General features: G+C 46.2%; 2 protein-coding genes across 2 annotated transcripts; one reads left to right on the plus strand and one right to left on the minus strand.

Annotated features, from left to right (window-relative positions):
• Nucleotides 1-1,902: 1,902 nt before the first annotated feature.
• On the plus strand, nt 1,903-3,128 carry LOC119277464 (uncharacterized protein At5g39865-like). The gene has a single exon (XM_037558746.1). The coding sequence runs from the start codon at nt 2,022-2,024 to the stop codon at nt 2,769-2,771; it is 750 nt and encodes a 249-aa protein (XP_037414643.1). The 5' UTR covers nt 1,903-2,021; the 3' UTR covers nt 2,772-3,128.
• A 13,967-nt stretch (nt 3,129-17,095) lies between these two features.
• LOC119281670 lies at nt 17,096-18,905 on the minus strand. The gene has a single exon (XM_037562138.1). It carries the CDS (start codon nt 18,869-18,871, stop codon nt 17,408-17,410), a length of 1,464 nt encoding a protein of 487 aa, XP_037418035.1. The 5' UTR covers nt 18,872-18,905; the 3' UTR covers nt 17,096-17,407.
• Nucleotides 18,906-20,309: the final 1,404 nt, after the last annotated feature.

Here is a 20,309-nt window from a genome sequence, read left to right on the forward strand (position 1 = left end):
TATGAGGAGGGGATCGCCGGGTAGGATTATGCTATGAGATGTTACTTGGAGATGCTACTTGGAGGACTTCGACCTACCCTCTTCTGCCTGTTGCAAGACGAAGGTGACCAGAAGCGTAGTCTTCGATAAGACTAGCTATCCCCCTCTTATTCTGGCATTCTGCAGTTCAGTCCACTGATATGGCCTCCTTACACATATACCCATGCATATGTAGTGTAGTTCCTTGCTTGCGAGTACTTTGGATGAGTACTCACGGTTGCTTTCTCCCCCCTTTTCCCCCTTTTCCTTCCTTTCTGGTTGTCGCAACCAGATGCTGGAGTCCAGGAGCCAGACGCCACCGTCGACGACGACCCCTACTACACCGGAGGTGCCTACTACTACGTGCTGCCCGCTGACGACGACCAGGAGTGACCTAGGAGGATCCCAGGCAGGAGGCCTGCTCCTCTTTCGATCTGTATCCCAGTTTGTGCTAGCCATCTTATGGCACCCTGTTTAACTTATGTCTGTACTCAGATTTTGTTGCTTCCGCTGACTCGTCTCTGATCGAGCACTTGTATTCGAGCCCTCGAGGCCCCTGGCTTGTATTATGATGCTTGTATGACTTATTTTATTTGTAGAGTTGTGTTGTGATATCTTCCCGTGAGTCCCTGATCTTGATCGTACACATTTGCGTGCATGATTAGTGTACGATTGAATCGGGGGCGTCACAATCCGGACGGCCGAAGTCATCTTCCTCGGTGGCAGATCACAGGGCATGGATAAACCTGTGGGATACAGTGGCGCCGGGCAAAGTAAAGATCCATATGTGGCGTCTGATCAGGAACGGGCTGGCGGTCGGAGCTGAACTGTTGAGGAGGAAGATCAAGCAGGGCGTCTTCTGTGTTGCGTGCGGCAGGGAGGAAACGATTCACCACCGCTTCTGGGGCTGCTATCATTCGGCAAAGTTCTGGAAGATAATGCATTCGGAGTTGGGGGTACCGGTGGTGATCCCGCCGGAGTCAGTCTACCCCCAGAGTGCGTTGTCGAGGTGGCTTCTTACGTGGCTCGAGAAGGCGTCTGATGATGAACGCGCTGTTATGGTGCAAGGAACATATGCGCTATGGCTTGCAAGAAACAATGCTCGAGATGGCAAGCGTATCGAAGATGCGGAGGAGATTGCGCGCAGGGTTTTTCACCTCATGGGCGAGTGGCAAGGCATACATGGTCGCAAAAAAAAGCAAGGCCAGCCGGCGCTGAAGGAAAGGTGGCGGCCCCCGGAGGAAGGATGGGCCAAGGTAAATGTCGACGGAGCTACGTCCAAGGGGGGCGAGACTGGGGGTGCTGGGATGATTTTCAGAAACCATGAAGGCGCCTACTTGGGTGGAGCGTGCTACGTCCTCCCACTGGGGAGTGATCCGGCGAGGGTAGAGCTTCTTGCATGCAAAAGAGCTGCTCAGATGGCGCTTGACCTGAACATAGCCAGGATCCACATCGAGATGGACTGTAGAAAGATTGTTGGCAAACTTCAAAACAAGGAGAAAGATCTCTCAGTGCTAGGGCCGATAGTGGAGGATGTCAAGCACTTGCTGGCGACGAGGGAAAGCTGGAAAATTTCGTGGGTACGACGGGAAGCTAACAGAGTGGCTCATTCGTTAGCTAGAGAGGCGGTAGTAAATAATCTTTGTAAGGTGTGGCTTCATATGCCCCCAGATTTCATTTTGCACTTTGTCGCAGACGAGATCCCTGAGTGGGAGGGTTAAATAAAGTTGTGATGAGTTTCAAAAAAAAAAAGAAAAAAGAAAACATGCACGAGTGTTGGCCATAAAAAACCTCACAGCTTCCAAGGGCTAAAATGAAAAAACAAACAACCCTCCTTCAAATTCCAAACCTCGCAACTGAAAAAGGGTGAAAAACCAAAACGAAACGAAACTAGTCCAGCTAGGGCCACACGCTTCCCCCCGCCCCGCTCCCAAACTGAAAACCAAACGAGTCCCCATCTCGGCATCTCCTCCCTCTCTATCTTCCCCATCTCCGGCTTCCCCATGTGGCTGCCCTGGGTCAAGACGCGCTCCTCCTCCCCCACCTCCGCCTCCACCTGCTCCTCCACGGCGCTCGCCGCCGCCTCGCCGCGCCTCTCCTTCAACTCGCCCTCCCTCAAGGATCTCCAGGCCCTCCTCCGCTCCGACCCGGCCGCGCCCTCCCCGTCCCCGCCGCAGCCGCCGCACACGGCCCCGTGCTCCCCCTCCGCCGCCCGAGTCTTCCACCGCGTCCGCATCGCCGCCTCCGCCCTCCGCGCGCTCCGCACCCTGCAGGCGCCGCCGCCCGCCGCCGAGGCGGACCGCCGCGTCGTGCTCTACTACACCTCCCTCCACGTCATCCGGGGCACCTACGAGGACTGCCGCGCCGCGCGCGCCATCCTGCGCGGGCTCCGGGCCTCCGTCGACGAGCGCGACCTCGCCATGGACGCGCGCTACCTCGAGGAGCTCACGGCGCTGCTCCCGCGCGCCCGCCGGATCACGCTGCCCCAGGTCTTCGTCGGCGGCCGCCACCTCGGCGGCGCCGAGGAGCTCCGCCGCCTGCACGAGTCGGGCGAGCTGCGGCGCGTCGTGGCCGGCGCCGCGCCCCTCGCCGCCTGCGCGCGGTGCGGCGGCGAGCGCTACGTGCTGTGCGGCAGCTGCGACGGGAGCCACAAGCGGTACAGCCTCAAGGGCGGCGGCGGGTTCCGCACCTGCGCCGGCTGCAACGAGAACGGCCTCGTCCGGTGCCCGGACTGCTCCCCGCCGGCCGTCTGATCCAGATTCAAAAAGGTTCCAATCCACTGATGACTTGTACTCAGTAGTACTAGATTTTAATTTCCTAGTTGTACCAAAGTCGAGATAAGAAATGGGCTCTGCGTGTAGTCTTTACTACTACTGCTACATGATTTAGTGTAACTGGTGTCTCATACAGTACCGTGTGATGAATTGGGAGTTGCAAGTTTTCAGCATTTCCAAACCAAACACCTCTAGTGGCGCATTATGCTGTGTTGCGTATACTACTTACTTTCTCTTAAGTCTGAATCTGAGTTTGTTCTATGACCCTAGTAAATGACTGATAAATGTTAGTACTACTGCTCACTACTCTACTCTAGTAGTAGAAGTTTAATGTTACTGCTTACTGGTAGAAGTTAAGAAAAGATTGTCCTGTGAATTGTACTGTACTGCAAGGCTACTGGCATATGCAAGGCATGAGCCCTTTGCACTGTTTTTTTCTCTTTTCGTCAAAATGCTCACCGTGCCTGATGATGGAGTTGAATGGTTGGTGTATGTGGTTTGCTTGTTTGTTTGCGGAGGGGCACTGGTCAAGTTTCTAAAAAGCTGCCACATGCCATGCCTGAATTTACGACGCTGGGCCGCAGCAGCGGCAGCTAGCTACTTGTGGAGCTCGCGCGCCCCTTGCCGAGATCTTAGGCAAGATCTTACGGCTGCTACGCCGGAAAAGCGGTCTCGCTGGAAAAGCTAGCGTCTCGCTCAGGACACAGGTAGAGGCTTTTCTTGGATGCTCCCTTTTCTCTCGCCGGGGAGGAAAAAATGGAACGGAGCTCGTGCGGCGTTTTGAATGCCATCTGCTGATTGGTATGGTAAAGTAAAGTGGCCGTTGGATAGGACTGATAAGATCTGATTGGCCTAGTAGTACTTAACTCCAGAGATCATTCATTCATCAACCGGTGAGTGAGAAATTATTTGTAGTAGGCCGGGTTTTCCTTGCCACATGAAGAGCCATGATTAGTGGCGCCACTTTGTACATGAGTACGTACAAGCCGGGGATCACGACCGGTGACGCATGATTCATGTGCAGTCGCGCTCTTCGCCCTGTCGACCGTGAGCTGTCGAAGTTCAGAGCAGATTATGCAGATGCACGAGTGATCATGTGGACGCCGATGAGAAAGCGGAAGGCGGCGAATCGGTCAATCATGTGATGTGATTGCCACGCCTCGTCGCCACTTGGAAGTTGGAGCTGTGCGTGCGCCGGGAGGAGGACGCCGCACCGGCCGGCGTCGCGTTGCGCATGGACGCGTACGCCTGGAGCTCGAGACGACAATGAGGGAGGGCGCACGACCCACGTGGTGGGACGCGGCGATCTCAGGCCAACTCCACCGCACGACCCCAAACAGACATCCGTTTTGTCCGGATTTTGTTTGTTTGGGATGGTAATGGGGACGTGAACGGACATGCGTGTCCGGCTTATGTTCGAGGCGCCCACCGCGGCAGAGCGACCCAAAAACGTCCGCCCCACCGCCCCAGAAATCTCGTCGCCCTGCCGCGCTCGCCGAGCCCGCCCGCCCACGTCGTCCCGCTCCCCCTCCTCCCCCGACCACCGCTCCCCACGGCGCCGCCCAGCCGCTCGTGGCCCCGCCCCCGCCCCCGCTGCACGAGCTGGAGCGCGTGCGCCGCGTCGTGGGTGGAAGTGCAGCGGCAAGCGCGCACGCCCGCCGTGCCCGCTGGGCAGCAACAGCCGGGCAAGGCTGTACGCGCCCGCAGGTCGCCTGCCGCCTAGCACGCCCGCGGCTCGCACGCTTCTCCCCGCATCGCCTTGCCACGCTCGCCGCCGGCCCTGCCTCGCCCTGACGACGAGCGTGATGGGATCGTCGGGTTCTTGTCCACGGGAGCTGCTGTACGTGGTCGTGGGCGCGGCCATCGCCTGGTGCGCCGTGCGGGCGCTGGAATGGGAGTGGTGGAGGCCTCGGCGCCTGGACCGCGGGCTGCGGTCGCAGGGCCTCCGCGGCATGCCGTACCGCTCCGTGGCCGGCGACGCGCCGCTGGCCGAGAGGCTCATCGAGGAGGCGAGGTCCCGGTCGATGCCGCTGGGCTCACCCGCGCCTCGCTCTCTCGCCGGGGCCACGCCCGTCAGCGCGTCCGTGCGCGCCGCCGCGCCCCCAGCAGCACCGGCCCTGCCGCGTTTTGCCAAGGAGCTCGCCGCTGCTGTAGCTGCTGTGACGAGGAGAGAGAGAGAAAAAAAGGGAGGGAGAGACCAGTGGGAGTGATGAGTGAGTGACAAGTGGGTCCAGACGCGGACGGGGCGGACGAGAAAGCGTCCGCTCGATGTCCGCTCGACCGCAAAGCCACATCAAATTTGGGCTTGAGATGGGGCAAAGCGGACTAGAAGCGGACGTCATTTTACAAATGGAATTACGCGTTGGGCCGCTTTATTTGTCCGTTTAAACCCAAATGGATAGACCCGAACTTTTTGGGGTCGCGCGGTGGAGATGGCCTCAGCTCCTCCGCGGCCGCGTACGTGGCGGGGTCATGGCCTCGTGACGCCCTCGTTGCGGCGCCGGGCTCCATCATTGAGCCCCGTGGTCACGTCAGAGCACACACTCGCGGGTGTCGCCCTACCCGTCCCGTCGTGCTGCTCGCCTCGCCTTTTCACCCCCGGTCTCCCGCTGCCTGCCGATCGGGTGCAGGGTGAAATTCCGGATGCGCCGTTGTTGCGATCGATCTGCTCTGCTCTGCTACGCGGTCGCGCTGGGCGTGCGAGAGGCCGTCGGTGAGGTGCGCCCTGGATTGGAAGGATTTCGCGGCAGTGGTGGAGCACGGAGGAGCAGGGACTGCTCGTGTCCTGCGTGCCCTGCTGCGGCGGTAGTGGTGGGCCTGGTGGTGGCCTGTCCTGGTCGAGGAAGGGATTTACCGGAACCGGCGGCCCTGGAGTAAACTGCGGCGGATACCTCCCGCAGGCCACGGGTTATTTTCTTGTGGTGAATTATTCGTGGACGATGAGACGAGGGCTCCGTCCTGCCTCGTAGAACCTCGGTGAAGCGTCAAGCTAGGTTCTGCCTTGAAGGCGATTCTATCATCGACATGAAATGGCCCGCAGACATTATTGTGCTTTTCATCTCTGTGCCACGTTTGTACGTTTAGCCACGCATGAATGAAAGCTTTGCCGTGTAGGCCTGTGGCACCAGAAACGCATCAACTTCAATTCAAGTTCGCAACTTGGTTGGGGGATTAGATATGGTCAAGGAGGTCTGGGAGAAGCTGGTTGCCCGGTATTACCTCAATACACAAACAGAATAACAAAATACGTGCTATACGAAAAGTTCTTTGGTGGATGGACTAGGCATACTGTGGGTATCCTTAAAAAGAAGAAGTTTCGTCTTTCATTTATTATTGATGAATTAGAAACTTTACAGAGGTTAGACCACTATCTGAGCATGAAATTGAGATCAAGAATCAATAGAGTGCACATATAGCTCAGATGCTGCGTGAAGAGGAGCTCAAATGATACCAACATTTTAACTCTCGATTTATCCTGAAATGTGATTCGAATACTAGTTATTTTCATGGTGTCGTCAATGGTAGACACCGGAAGATACTTATTCATTCACTACAGCAGGAGGAAGGCACGATTGAGGGGCATTAGCAACTTAAATCTTACATCACCAATTATTATAAACATTTCTTCGGAGCCCCAGAAGAAGGATGAGTCCCGAACATATGGCATTCCCTAGGTCTCTGATGAGGAAAATAGCCTTCTAACAGCTCCAATTCCGAAGTGGGAATTAGAAAGACAGTTTTTCTAATGGAGCACAACGAAACCCCGGGTCCGGATGGTTTTTCTACCGAGCTCTATCAGAACTTCTAGGAAGTCATGAAACCGGATCTCCAAGATTTGTTTGGCTGGCTGCATGCTAGCGACATGTTCCCCGTCTTCAGATCTTGTCCCGATAAATTTGGGATTGTTCGAACATAGGCCATGGGAAATCCCCGGTCGGCTTGTTGATGCTGGCAGAGGTGATACATGAGGGTGCCGTCCCCTTCTCGGAGGTGTTGCCACGACCTTTCTCCGTGCCCATCTTTGAGTACCAGAGAAAACCCAAGGTCTAGTTCTTTGGATCAGATGACGACGACATCAATGTCGTTCACCTTCATTAAGGCGCTGCATGACCTTTCTCTGTGCCCCTATTCGAGCACTGGGGGAAATCCTAGGCCCGATTCTTCGGATCGGATGGCGGCGATGTTAGCATCGTTCCCCTTTATTAAGGCGCTGCATGACCTTTCTTTGCGCCCCTATTCGAGCACTGGGGAAAACCCCAGGCCCGGTTCTTCAGATCGGATGGCGACGACGTTAGTGTCGTTCTCCTTCATGATGGTGTTGTGACGACCTATCTTCATGCCCCTCTTCGAGCATCGGGGGAAACACCAGGTTCGGTTCTTTGGATCGGACTAGACGTGGCCATGGGAAGCCCGGCCCGGCCCGGCCCGACGCTACCCCGGGCCGGGCTCGGGCCTAGATTTTGAGCCCGAAGCCCGGCCCGGGCCAATCGTTTTCATGTTTTCCTGAAGGTCGTGTCGGGCTGGCCCGAAGCCCAACGGGCTTTTACGTGTTCGGGCCGGGCTCGGGCCCAGAAAACAGGCCCGATGGCCGGGTCGGGCCGGGCTCGGGCCCTGGTTTTTTGTGTCGGGCTTGGCTAGGCCTGGCCTGAAGCCCGGCCCGGCCCGAGGTATGGCCAGGTATAGGTCGGATGATGATAACGTCAGCGCCGTTCCCTTTCATGAAGGTGTCGTCTTGTTTGCTAGTGGCATACCCGGTGATCGTTTCTTGAGACTTGGGGCATCGTTTCGGTCAGGGATGTTTCTCTTTGTCATGGTGGTTTAGTGATGTATTGTGACTTCTGTTTGGACCGAGCATCTTATATCTCTCTAATCCGGGCACCATATTTACGTCATCTTTGGTTGTGAATGTGATGTACCCCCTTTGTTCTCATTCTAGTGTTTTCTACCGATGAAAAGATACGCAATTTTTGTATATTCACGAAAAAAAAGAAAAACACAAGTGCATGTTCCATGCTAGAAAAAATAATTGAATCAGAGACGGTGGTTCGAACATGCCAAAGCTTTGAGATCAAGTATTTATCATGTAAACCAATATGTACTTTGTGTTGCCATTTTATAAAATAAACAGCAATGCGGGCCAAAAGGGCGGGGATGCCTCAAACCATACTTCAAGTTTTAACGCACACGTAGCTAGCCGTAACTTGCTACAACGTCGCAGGCTGCAGCTGCTCAAGTGGAGGTGCTCAACTGACGACGGACGGACAAGGAGACGAGGCGCCTGCCTGCCTAGTAGCAACACCAATCCGATCCTAGTGGCAGTGTGGAGACAGGCACTCGCAGACCGGCCAGAAGTAGCCCCCGTTGCACTGGCCGTCGTTCTTGCCGAGTGCATGGCAGGCAGCTCTGCACCCCGCGGGCTTCACGCAGATGCCGTACCCCATGTCCGTGCTCCAGCACTCGCCCATCTGAGCCCTCGCCACCCCGCCTGCAAGCAATCACACAGCCATAACAATGAAAATTGAAAGAAACATGCATGCGCCACGGGAAGCACATCGCCTGTCGACGGTGACCGAGGGAGGCGGCGCTCACTTGAAACGGCGAGGAGCAGCACGAGAAGCGCGCAGCGCAGGGCATTCCTCCTCCAAGCCTCCATGGCAGGAACAGGAGAATGTACACAAAAACTGTCCTGTTTGGGCCTCCTTAGTTGGTGAGGCTCCTCCTTATTTTGGTCAATTGGCATTCACAGGAGGAGCTACGCTCTGCATATATATCGAGGTCCTAAGGCCCGGAGAGAGAACAGGAAGCTCAGAGAACTCGAGGTCAAGCGGGTAAGCCGGGCCATTTCAAGTATAGTCAACACAAACATGTCCCTCCCTAGATTTGGTGCAAACATGTCCCTAGATAGGAGGCTATGTTTGTGCGGTTTCTCCCAAGCTAGCTATTTTAAGAACTTCCTAATCGCTTCGTCCGAATTACTACAAAGAAGCGATTACCATTTGATTATTAGATTGCGTGCTCTGTTCTGATCACAATGAAGACCACAAGCTTTGCTTTACATAATTTGCACTGAAATTAGTGCCTGAAAGAGCATCAAAGTACATATCGACATAGTATATACCCTCACATTTTAGCTAAATGCAAGTCGCCTGAAAATTGATTTTGGGTCATTCGACTTTTTGCCGTAGATTTCAGCTTTGAGATTTGCGCTCTGTTTTTTTTTCTTGGTTTGTTCTTTGAGTTGTTTTGGGCTGGTGTTTTTGACTTACCACATATTTGGGTCAGTTGATTTACTAGTGGGCTGAAGTCCATTTCCTGTGCAGCCCCACCATCCACTCTCTCCCTCCCTTTGTTCTATTTTTTTTATGCCTATTTGCTTTTGTTTTTTGTGTTCCTTTATTAGTTTTATTATTTGGGTACTTTGAGATGTTGGGTTAGTACAAATGTATACACACAAACACTACGCAATATGTGGGAAAATTACACTATTATATGATTATTGTTTGCATACCAAAAAAGGTGCAATTTTAGTGCAAAGTTGTGTGCACAAGTTTTTTATTATTATCTTTCTTCTTAAAAGGGTAATACCGATGCCATTAATTCATTCTTCACAAGAAAACCTCATTATTTTAATTTATTTTTGTTATCATTTCAATTTCTTCTTCTTAAAGGGGAATACCAAACCCACTAATTCATTCTTTCTTAGAACAAAACATTTTTTATTTTTTCTTTCTTCTTAAAGGGTAATACTAATCCGAGGAGTTCATTCTTCCCTAGCAAACCTCAATATTTTGATTTTGTTTTAGATTTTATTTGTTCAAATGTTTCATTCTTCCCTAGAAAAGCTCATTACTTCCGTAAAAAACCCTCCTTACATTGATTTTATTTGTTTTCAATTTTTTATTTTCTTTCTTCTTAAATGGTAACACCAATGCTACTAATTCATTGTTTCCTAGAAAACCTCACTATTTAGATTTTTTAAGTTATTATTTCATTTCTTTGTTCTCAAAGGGGCATACCAGTGCCACTAATTCATTTGTTCTTAAAGAAACTCATTATGTGGATTTTGTTTTATGTTTTTAGGGTAATATGAATGCCACTAATGCATTGCTTCTTAGAAAGCTTTTTTTTTGTAAAAAGTCTAGTATTATATATGTATTCTTGCATATTTTTAAAAAGCACAAATTCTGTGTAAATTGAGTGCATATTTTGTCATTGTTTGTTTAAGTTATTAGTTTTTCAATTTTTAATCTTCTTCTTAACGGGTAATTTCTATACCACTAATTCATCCTTCCTCATAAAACTTTATTTTTATATTTTAGTGGCATTAGATCTTTTGTTGGATGTGTATATTATGTGCAATGTTTTATCTTTACTTTAAGGGTAAGACCAATGCCATTAATTCATTCCTTATTATAATTCTTTTCTGAAAATTACACTGTTATATGCTTATTCTTGTATATTATAATCCACAATTTAGGTGTAAATATATTTGTATTGTGCTTTGTTGTTGCCTCAGTCGAGACCTATCGAGTTATTGAGTTTGTATTGTGCTTAATCTTGTGTTATGGACCTAAAATGAAATCTACTCCCTCCGTTCCTAAATATTTATTTTTCTAGACATTTCAAATGGACTACTACATACATCCGTATGTAGACATATTTTAGAGTGTAGATTCACTCATTTTGCTCCGTATGTAGTCACTTGTTGAAATGTCTAGAAAGACAAATATTTAGGAACGGAGGAAGTATATGTTGACCATTCTTGCAACTTTTCAGTTACCTAAAATCTTTTTTAATTATGGTCGGTTTCCTCGTTTGGCTCGAAGTAACCCACCTAGCAAACATTGTATCCGGTGTGTGATCCAAGTAGACATAAAAATCACCGAGCTCTTGCTGATCTACGCCTGAAACAAGTATCGACCCGATGCATGAATGCCAATGTCCAGCGGGCCATGTGCCATAGCTGGCTGATGAAGTGAGCAACTAGTAGTACACATAAACTGTGGGAGGGAAGGACAGAAAAGAGACTAGAAGTATTCAGTCAAAATCAGAGTGTACATATATACTGACCTACAGACACGCAGGTGGGGCCATGATTAACTAGTACCGAAGCTAACACACTAAATCGGCGCATGCAATAATGACATGAGAACAGGAGAAGTAGTTACAGAGAGATGGAGCTACGGGAGCTATTCACGTCGGAGCAACGGACCAAGGTGACGTGATCCAACAGAAACGATCGAGCAGGAATCTGCAAGCAAATCGACTGTTAGAACTTTTTGGTCAGTCCACTGAACTAAAAACAAAATTTAGTCAACTTGCATGTTGCTTGTCCCCTCTGTTTTTTATAACCAATCATACAACAATCAAGAGTATTTCATACAATCGTTTGCAAGGGCAGTCATGAGACACCATGGGAAACTACTCACTAATATTACACAAGATTTGGGACAAAACAAAATTAGCTATACCATGGACTCCACTATTTGCATCCACTTTAATATATGTAAATCGCCTGGAAATTGATTTTGGGTCAGTCGATACTCTTGTTCATTGATTCCTGCTTTGAGATTTGTGCTACTCCCTCCATCTACTAATAAAAGGCCACTTAACATGTCTGTCTAATTTTGAGCATTAATTTTACCAAGAGAATCTAAGTTATATGCCAAAAAGTATGCCGCAGATGCACATTTGAAAGTACTCTTCGATAATATATTTTTGATGACATACAAATCCATATTTTCTTGACCAAAATTATAAGTCAAAGTTTGACACAAAAATGAAGTGTCCTTGTATATAAAAATGCAGGGAGTACCTTTTTTCCTGGGTTGTTCTTTGAGTAGTTTTGGGCTGGTTTTGTTGATTGGCCAGAGGTTTGCTTCAGTTAATTCCTTAACAGCCTGAAGCCCATTACTTGTGCGATCCAACCCTTCCGTCCCTCCTTTTTTCCTTCTTCTGTTTATATTTGTTTTTTGCTTTTCTTTATTATTTGATTTCCTTTTTATCTTTTGTGGGTATATTTTGGATGTTGGGTGAGTGTAACTGTATGCACACAAATAATATACAATATATGCGAAAACTGCACTATTATAAGATTATGCTTCACATACTACAAAGAAATGCAATTTCAATGCAAAGTTGTGTGCAAGTTTTTTTAAATAATAAATTTTCTTGCTTCTTAAGGGGTAATATCAATGCCACTAATTCATTGTTCCTCATAAAAAAAAAATCTTTTTTTGATTTTATTTTTTTTCAGTTTTTATTTTATTTACTTTCTTTTTAAGGGTAGTATCAATTTCACTCATCCATTCCTTCTTCGGGAATTCTATGCTTATTCTTGTATATTTTTAAAGTAACATTTTTTTGTATATTGCATGCAATAAAATCCACTTTTTATATATGTTTTTAATTTTCTTTCTTCTTAAAGGGTAATACTAACGCCACTAATTAATTCTTCCTTAGAAAACCTCATTACTTTGATTTTTTAGTTTTTCTGTTTCTTTCCTTTTAATGTGTAATAACAAATCCGTTAATTCATCCTTTCTTAGGAAACTTCATATCTTGATTTTGTTTTGGTTTATTATTTTCTTACTTCTTAAAGGGTAATACCAAAGACACTAATTCATTCTTTCTAAGAAATCTTTATTATTTTGATTTTTTTAGTGCCCTTGAATACAATGAAGTTTTCTAAAAAAGAATGAATTAATGGTTTTGGTATTATCCTTTAAGAAGAAAGAAAATATTTAAAACTGAAACTAAATCAAATTAATGAGGTTAACAATGAATTAGTGGCATTGTCATTACCCTTTAAGAAGAAACAAAATAAATAATCTAGAAAACAATGAAAACAATCCAAGCAATATACAATTTTTTTTTAATATACAACAATAAGCATATAAGAATTTTATTTTTGTAAAATAAAATTTCCTAAGAAGGGTTGAATGAGTGACATTGGTGCTTCCCTTAAAAGTAAAAGTAAATTAAATTAAATTAAATCAAAACAATGAAGTTTTATAAGGAACAATGAATTAGTGCCATTGATATTACCCTTTAAGATGAAGAAAAATGAAAAAATCTAATAAAAATCTTGCTCACAACTTTGCATTGAAATTTGCACTTCTTTATAGTATGCAAAGAACAATCTTATAATAGTGCAATTTTCGCATATATTTTAAAGTATTTGTGTATTTACATTTACAATCACCCAATATCCCAAAAAGAGCCACAAAAGATAAGAAACACCAAAAATAAAGAAAGTGAAAACACAAACACACAAGAAGGAAAAAAGGAGGGATGGAAGGGCTGGGTCGCACAGGTAATGGGCTTCAAGCCGTTAAGGAATCGACTAACCCAAACTTGTGGCCAGTCAAAAAACCCAGCCAAAAACTACTCATAGAGTAGCCCAGGAAAAAAGGCATTCCTTCATTTTTTATATACATGGCCACTTCATTTTCATGTCCAACTTTGACATATTATTTTGGTCAAGAAATATGGGTTGTATGTCATAAAATATATATTATCGAAAAGTTCTTTCAAATGTGCATCCAGCGGCATACTTATTATGGCATATAACTTACATTTTGTTAATAAAATTAATGGTCAAAATTAGACAGGACTTGAAAGTCGCCTTGTATTAGTAGATGGAGGGAGTAGCACAAATCTCAAAGCAGGAATCAACGAACAAAAAGACCGACTGACCCAAAATCAATTTTCACGCGATTTACATATATTAAAGTAGATGCAAATAATTTTATTCATGGTATATCTAATTTTGTTTCATGGTGTGTAACGACTGCTCTTGCAAAGGATTGTATGAACTATTCTTGATTATTGTATGGTTGATTATAAGAAAACAGAGGGGACATGGTACCTGCAAGTTGACTAAATTTTGTTTCTGGGTCAATCGACTGACCAAAAAGGTTTGTGAGTCAATTGGCTTGCAGATTCCTACTCGATCCATTTTGTTGGAGCACGTCACCCAATTCGTTGCTCCGACGTGAAAAGCTCATGTAGCTTCATCTCTCTAGAACTACTTTTCCTGTTCTTATGCGTCATTATGGTGTGTGCCGGTTTAGTGAGCTACCTTCGGTACTAGTTAGATCATGGCCGCACATGCGTGTATGTGGCTTAGTATAGATGTACACTCTAATTGACTGAATACTTTCAGTCTCTTTTGTGTCCTTCCTTCCCACAGTACTACTAGTTGCTCACTTCATCACCAGCTGTAGCACATGGTGTACTGGACATTGGCATTCATGCATAGAGTCGATACTTGTTTCAGTCGTAGATCAACAAGAGCTCGGTGATTTTTATGTCTACTTGAATCACATACCGGATACAATCTTTGGTAGGTGGGCTTGTTGAAGCCAAACGAGGAAACAAACCAGAACTAAAAAAGATCCAGGTAACTAAAAAGTTGCAAAAATGGTCAACATATAGATTTCCTTTTAGGTTTGTAAAAAATTTAAGCACAATACAAACCCATTAACTCAATATGTCTTGGACCGAGCCAACACAAAGCACAAGACAAATCGTTTACACATAAATTGTGGCTTATAATATGCGAGAATAGGCATATGATAGTGGAATTTTCACAATAAAAGTTTTATAAGAAGGAATGAATTAACGGCATTGCTATTATCATTAAACAAAAAAGGAAAAGAATGCACATAGTTTACACATCCAACGAAAGAACTAATGCCACTAAAAATAAAATAATAATAATAATAAAGTTTTATAAGGAAGAATGGATTAGTGACATTGATATTAACCTTTAAGAAGAAGATCTCTTTTTTAACAATTAATAACCAAAACAAAATTTGCACACAATTTACACATAATTTGTGCTTTTTTATAATATGCAAGAATACATATATAGTAATGAAACATTTTGTAAAAAAGAAGCTTTCTAAGAAGCAAGCATTAGTGGCATTCATATTACCCTTAAAGAATAAAAAATGAAATAAAACCAAAAAAATGACAAAATTTACACAAAAGTTGCGGTTTGTTATAATATGCGAGAATACACATACAATAGTGAAATTAGTAGCATTGGTAGTACCCTTAAAGAAGAAATTAATTTAAATAAAAACTAAAACAATTAATGACAAAATTTGCACACAACTTACATAATAATTGCTCTTTATTTCAATATGCAGGAATAAACATATAATAGTTGAATTCGGGGCACCAGTATTACCCTAAATAAGAAGGAAAATGAAATAAAAACTTAAAAAAATAATAATGAAGTTTTCTAAGAAAGAATGAAATAGTGGCGTTGGTATTACCCTTTAAGAAGAAAGAAAATACAAAATAAATAATTAAATAAAGACAAAATTTGCACACAATTCCGCACAAAATTTGTTTTTATATATGCAAGAGTAAGTATATAATAGTGCATTTTTGGCAAAAAAGGAAGTTTTCTAAGTAGCAATGAATTAGTGGCAGCGGTATTAGCATTAAGGAAGAAAGGACATGAAATAAAGAATATTTTTTCTTCAAAAATGAGTTTTTTAAATAAATGAATTATTGGCACTGGTATTACCCTTTAAGAGCAAAGAAAATGAAATAATAAAAATAAAATAAAATAATGAGACTCTCTAGGAAAGAATGAATTAGTGGCATTGGTGTTACCCTTTAAGAAGTAAGAAAGAAAAACAAAACAAAGAAAAACAAAGTAATGTGGTTTTCTTGGGAAGAATGAATTATTGGCATTGACATTACCCTTTAAGAAGAAATAAAAATTCAAAACAAGCAAAATCAAAATAATGAGATTTTCTAGGGAAGAATGAATTAGTTGCATAGGTATTCCCTTTAAAAAGAAATTAAATATCAAAATTAAAAATGTATTTTTCCTAAGAAAGAATGAATTAGTTGGTTTGGTATTACCCTTTGAGAACAAGAAATTGCAATAATAACAAAAACAAATTAAAGTAATGAGATTTCCTTGGGAAGAATGAATCAGTGCCATCGGTATTAACCTTTTAGAATATAAATAAATAAATAAAGTCTTTAAAAAGCATCGATTTCTTTGCACACAATTTACACAAAAGTTTCACTTTTTAAAACTATGCAAGAATATGCATAAGGAATCAAATAGTGGCATTGGGATTACCCTTAATGAAGAATGAAAATGAAATGATAACTAAAACAAAAACAAAATAATGAAGTTTTATAAGCAATGAATAGTCTCATTGGTATTACACTTTAAGAAGAAAGATAATAAAAAAAGAAACTTGCACACACAACTTTGCACGAGAATTGCACCTTTTTTTAGTATGCAAACAATATCATATAATAGTGTAATTTTTCCACCTATTGCATAGTATTTGTTTTCATACATTTGTACTCAGCCAACATCCCAAAAATACCAAAATAATAAAGAACTAATAAAGGAACACAAAAAACAAAAGCAAATAGGCATAAAAATTGAAATACGGAAAAAGAGAATAAAGGGGGGAGAGAGGGGAGGGCTGGACTGCACAGGAAATGGGCTTCAGTCCCCTAGCAAATCGACTGACCCAAATACTTGGTCACTCAAAAACACCAACCCAAAACATGCTTTGATAAGGCTGAGATGATGGCAATCCATAATGGTCTAATTCTGGCAGTGAACATTGGATGCAATTTTCTAGTTGTTGAATCGGACAACTCCAATGAGGTCGACATGATCAATCAGGAGGAGTACCTGGGTCAGGATGTGATGATCTATTTGGAGTGCAAGCAACTAGGTGCTGACCTTGCAAAACTGGATGTGATTCACTGTCTTTGTGATGCGAATACTGTAGCTGATAGTATAGCTAAAAATTTCCTAATGTCTAGATCCTCTGAGCATTGGGATAGTGAAATCCCGGAATTTATCCTTCCTCATATTGTAACCGATCTTGCTATTGTTTGAGGAATAAAAGTCTTTGGTTGTCAAAAAAGAAAAAGAAAAAGAAAAAGAAAAAAGACAAACCAAAAGAGCAAAGCACAAATCTCAAAGCGGAAATCTACGGCAAAAAACGAATGACCCAAAATAAATTTCCAGGCGACTTACATTTAGCCAAAATGAAAACAGAGACATCCTTTGGCCACAAAAGCAGTTTATATTGTATATATAAGGAAGACTATATGCATTTATCCATATAAACACAAGTTATACCAGTCACATATAGACCACCGTGTACCCACAAAAAAAAACACAAAGAACACCGTGAATATCCATGAGATAAGAATTTTTGATCTCCTTACAAATAGTTGAGTATAAATAATAGCACAACAAAAGCGCCACCTTGATCAATTATTTATATTTCTTTGTCGCTCTGGTTTGAGTTGGAGGAATGGAAATTACATTAAGGACAGTCACTCAATAATCACTCGATAAAGATACAATCTGGACCATATAACAGCTTCTAAGGAATGCTAAGGCGTTTATTAATGTAAGTACATACACAGTACCGAAGGAATTTCAATTTCAGGAACAATATGTCAGTAGTAATTTGTACTACTACCATAGCTCTGCTACTGAGTTTAGTATATCTAGCTGAACAGATGGAGATCAAAGAAGTAAGTAAGTAGTAATCTGCATACACATGCGCAACTTCTATCGTAGCACCACCAATCCCAGTCCAACCTTAATTTCTGTTAGACTTGAGTTTCGTCAGCTTGGCGCCGACGACGGGCGCGGTCGTCGTTGTGGACGTGTCACCTTGCTTGCCGCTCCTCCTGTCCCTGCCAACTCTCGGGCTGCCACTGTCGGCGCCCAATCCGATGGATAGCTTGCTCAAGGCCTTCCGTGCGTCGGTGCAGTACCTCTTGCTCGTGTCGAGCAGCGACGAGACGCCCCACCCGCGGCCCTGCCATTCCTCGCGGCTCCTCTTCTCCCCGCGCGGCTGCTGCGGCGGCGGGTCTTGCACGTCCATGTCGTCGGTCTTGTTGTCCTCCTGCAGAGCGTCGCGCAGGGTGGGGTTGCCGCGGCCGCGGGAGGGCGAATGATCAATGACGCCGGCGCGACGCATCGTCGACGGGCTCCTAAACCCGCAGGCCGCCGGCTTCGCGCTCCAGGGGAAGAACACCATGAGCCCGCAGGCTCTCGGGGTCATCTGCTCGACGCGCGGCATGACCTTCACGGGTTCGCTGCTCTTCGGCCACTCCCCGTCGTCATCATCGTGGTGGCGCGTGCTGCCGCGTCGCCGCCAGTGCTTCGTGTGTCTCGCCGAGGACGACGACGCGGCGACGACGGCGCGGGCCTCGCCCGTGGGCGCGTGGCGGGAGGAGTGGGACCGGTCCTTGGCGAAGCTCTCGGCGCGGCCGAGGAAGATGTCCTCGAAGCGCTTGGACGTGACCCGGTCGAAGGAGCCGATCCGCGCGGGCGAGGAGGACGTCCTGTCCAGGGCGTCGGAGAAGGACGATGCGTCGCAGTCGTCGCTGCTGGCCTCGCTCCCGGTGCCGTAGCACCAGTTGGTCCTCGTGGGGCACTGCGGCGGCCAGCGCCCGGGCGGCAGCTTGGGCGGCGGCATCGTCTCCTCCCGCGTGTCCCTGCTGCTCTTGGGCACGCCGGGGGAGCTCTCCCAAGAGAAGGGCACCTGCGTGCGCAGCGGCGAGGCGGCGCACCGCAGGCTGCCGGGCGCGTCCGCGGAGGCGCACGAGCGGCGCGGCGTGGGGAGCGGCGAGTCGAGCAGCTGCGGGAGATGCTCGCCGTCGGCGGCATTGGCCCGCCTCTCCCTGGGGCGCTTGGTGATGATCTCCATGGGCTCCTTTTTGTTACGGCGCACTGTTGCGAAGCATGCAAGCGTATAATAAGAGGAGTGCACGCGAAGGCTGCAGTGAGGTAGGTGAGTGAGCAGGCGAGGCAGTGGTGACTGAGTTCGTGGCGCTTTACCACGAGAAGTGGAAAGTGGAGGCGGTTGGGGCGTAGCTAGCTTCCGCGTATGGTAGCGTGTCGCCGACATTTCCCCCCTCTCAGCTGGTTCCTTCCCGTGAATTTGCTCGGGGGCGTTAATGGCGGAGGTTGCCGAAAGGTAGGCGATGCAAGAGAGAGGGGAAGACATCCTGCACGCGGTACAGCCGTACAATGTAGGTTTAGCATTTTCGGTCATCCTAAAGGCCGCGATTTGTGCTTAACTTCTCATTCTTGCGACATTGCTCAGTCTCTTCTTCTACACGGTTTTCTCATTTATATAATAAAGATTATAGTATAATCCATGTAAACATTGATCTCACAAAACTGACAAGACAGCTGAACACTAGCTTCTGCATAAAAATACACCAGCTAAGAAGAAAAACTACAATCAAAGACCGAAAATCCTCTTAGCTTAAGTTAACGCCAACGTCATTCACCTGCCACTGGCACCACCACAACCGAGGTTACTGACGGCGGGGAGCCGCCGAAGGATGGTCGCGGAGGAGACTCTCCTGAAGGTTTGGCGAGATCGCCTTTCCTTTATTGGAGAGGAAGAAAAGTGATATGGTTTTTTTTACACAACTTGTCTGTTTGTGACTACGTATTGACAAATATAGAAAAAATTGATGATACATATATGTCATTCACTCTTTGGATGCGGCTCCGTCGCCTAGGGGCTCGGATCCAGTGCCCTCGCCACTGGCACAGGCAGGGTTGATGAAATTACGATGTTGGGGAGGACCAGGCAGAGAAAAAAATATCAGAAGCTGAACTATTCATGTGTTCATTAGGAACATATCCATGGTATTAGGGGGAGCCAAGCCCCGCTGGCCCCCTGGCTCTGCAATTAGCCCTCGTGATGGATCCAATGGTCGTATGTGCCTTTGTTGCCCTCTCCCCCTCCCCGACACAGATTAATCACGCTCCGCCATGGATGCTCGTTCCACTCATGTAGGAGCTCTCCTGTCAAGTGGACGGGGTGGCATCAGGCTCATTGGTGCCGGTGTGTCGCTGCGTGGGCTAGTAGGTGGATGGCCCACGTCTTTGGCTCATCGAACTTGGGTCGTTATCATGGGCTGACAGAGTGGCCGATGGTTACACTACAAAAAAAGACACATCTGTGACATTTTGGGCCGAATGATTTTTTTTCTGTCATAATACTTATGACACTTCTATGATGATAATTGTGACAAAATCCGGTATCATCATAGATGTGGTGGGCTCCTATTTCTGTGACAAAAAATCATGACTGAAAATGGGCTATTCGTCCTGGGCGGGTCGAAGACGCAGCTGCATGACATTCTTTGGGCCGTCCATGATGGAAAAACCCGTGGTAGAAGCGAGGGCGAGGAAAATTTTGGAGAGTTCTCGGTTACTGTGGGTGGTCGGGGGCCGAGCGATGCGCGTTTCTCTCGTACACGTACGCGCGTGTGTGTGAGGCATTGGCTCTAACTGAACCCGAGCGAGGCGTTGGGCTCTAACTGAACCCGAGCGATTGCACTGCAGGCTACGCGTTATTAAACTCGAGCGATCGATCGATGGATGTTAATTGAACCCGATCGAGCGATTCCTTCGCTACTGCTGCTAACTGAAGCCGATCGATGCTGCCTTTGGATGAATAGTGAGCGTTGCGC

This window comes from Triticum dicoccoides, chromosome 3B, assembly GCF_002162155.2.
Source record: "Triticum dicoccoides isolate Atlit2015 ecotype Zavitan chromosome 3B, WEW_v2.0, whole genome shotgun sequence".
In the NCBI taxonomy this organism is placed as follows: Eukaryota; Viridiplantae; Streptophyta; class Magnoliopsida; order Poales; family Poaceae; genus Triticum; species Triticum dicoccoides.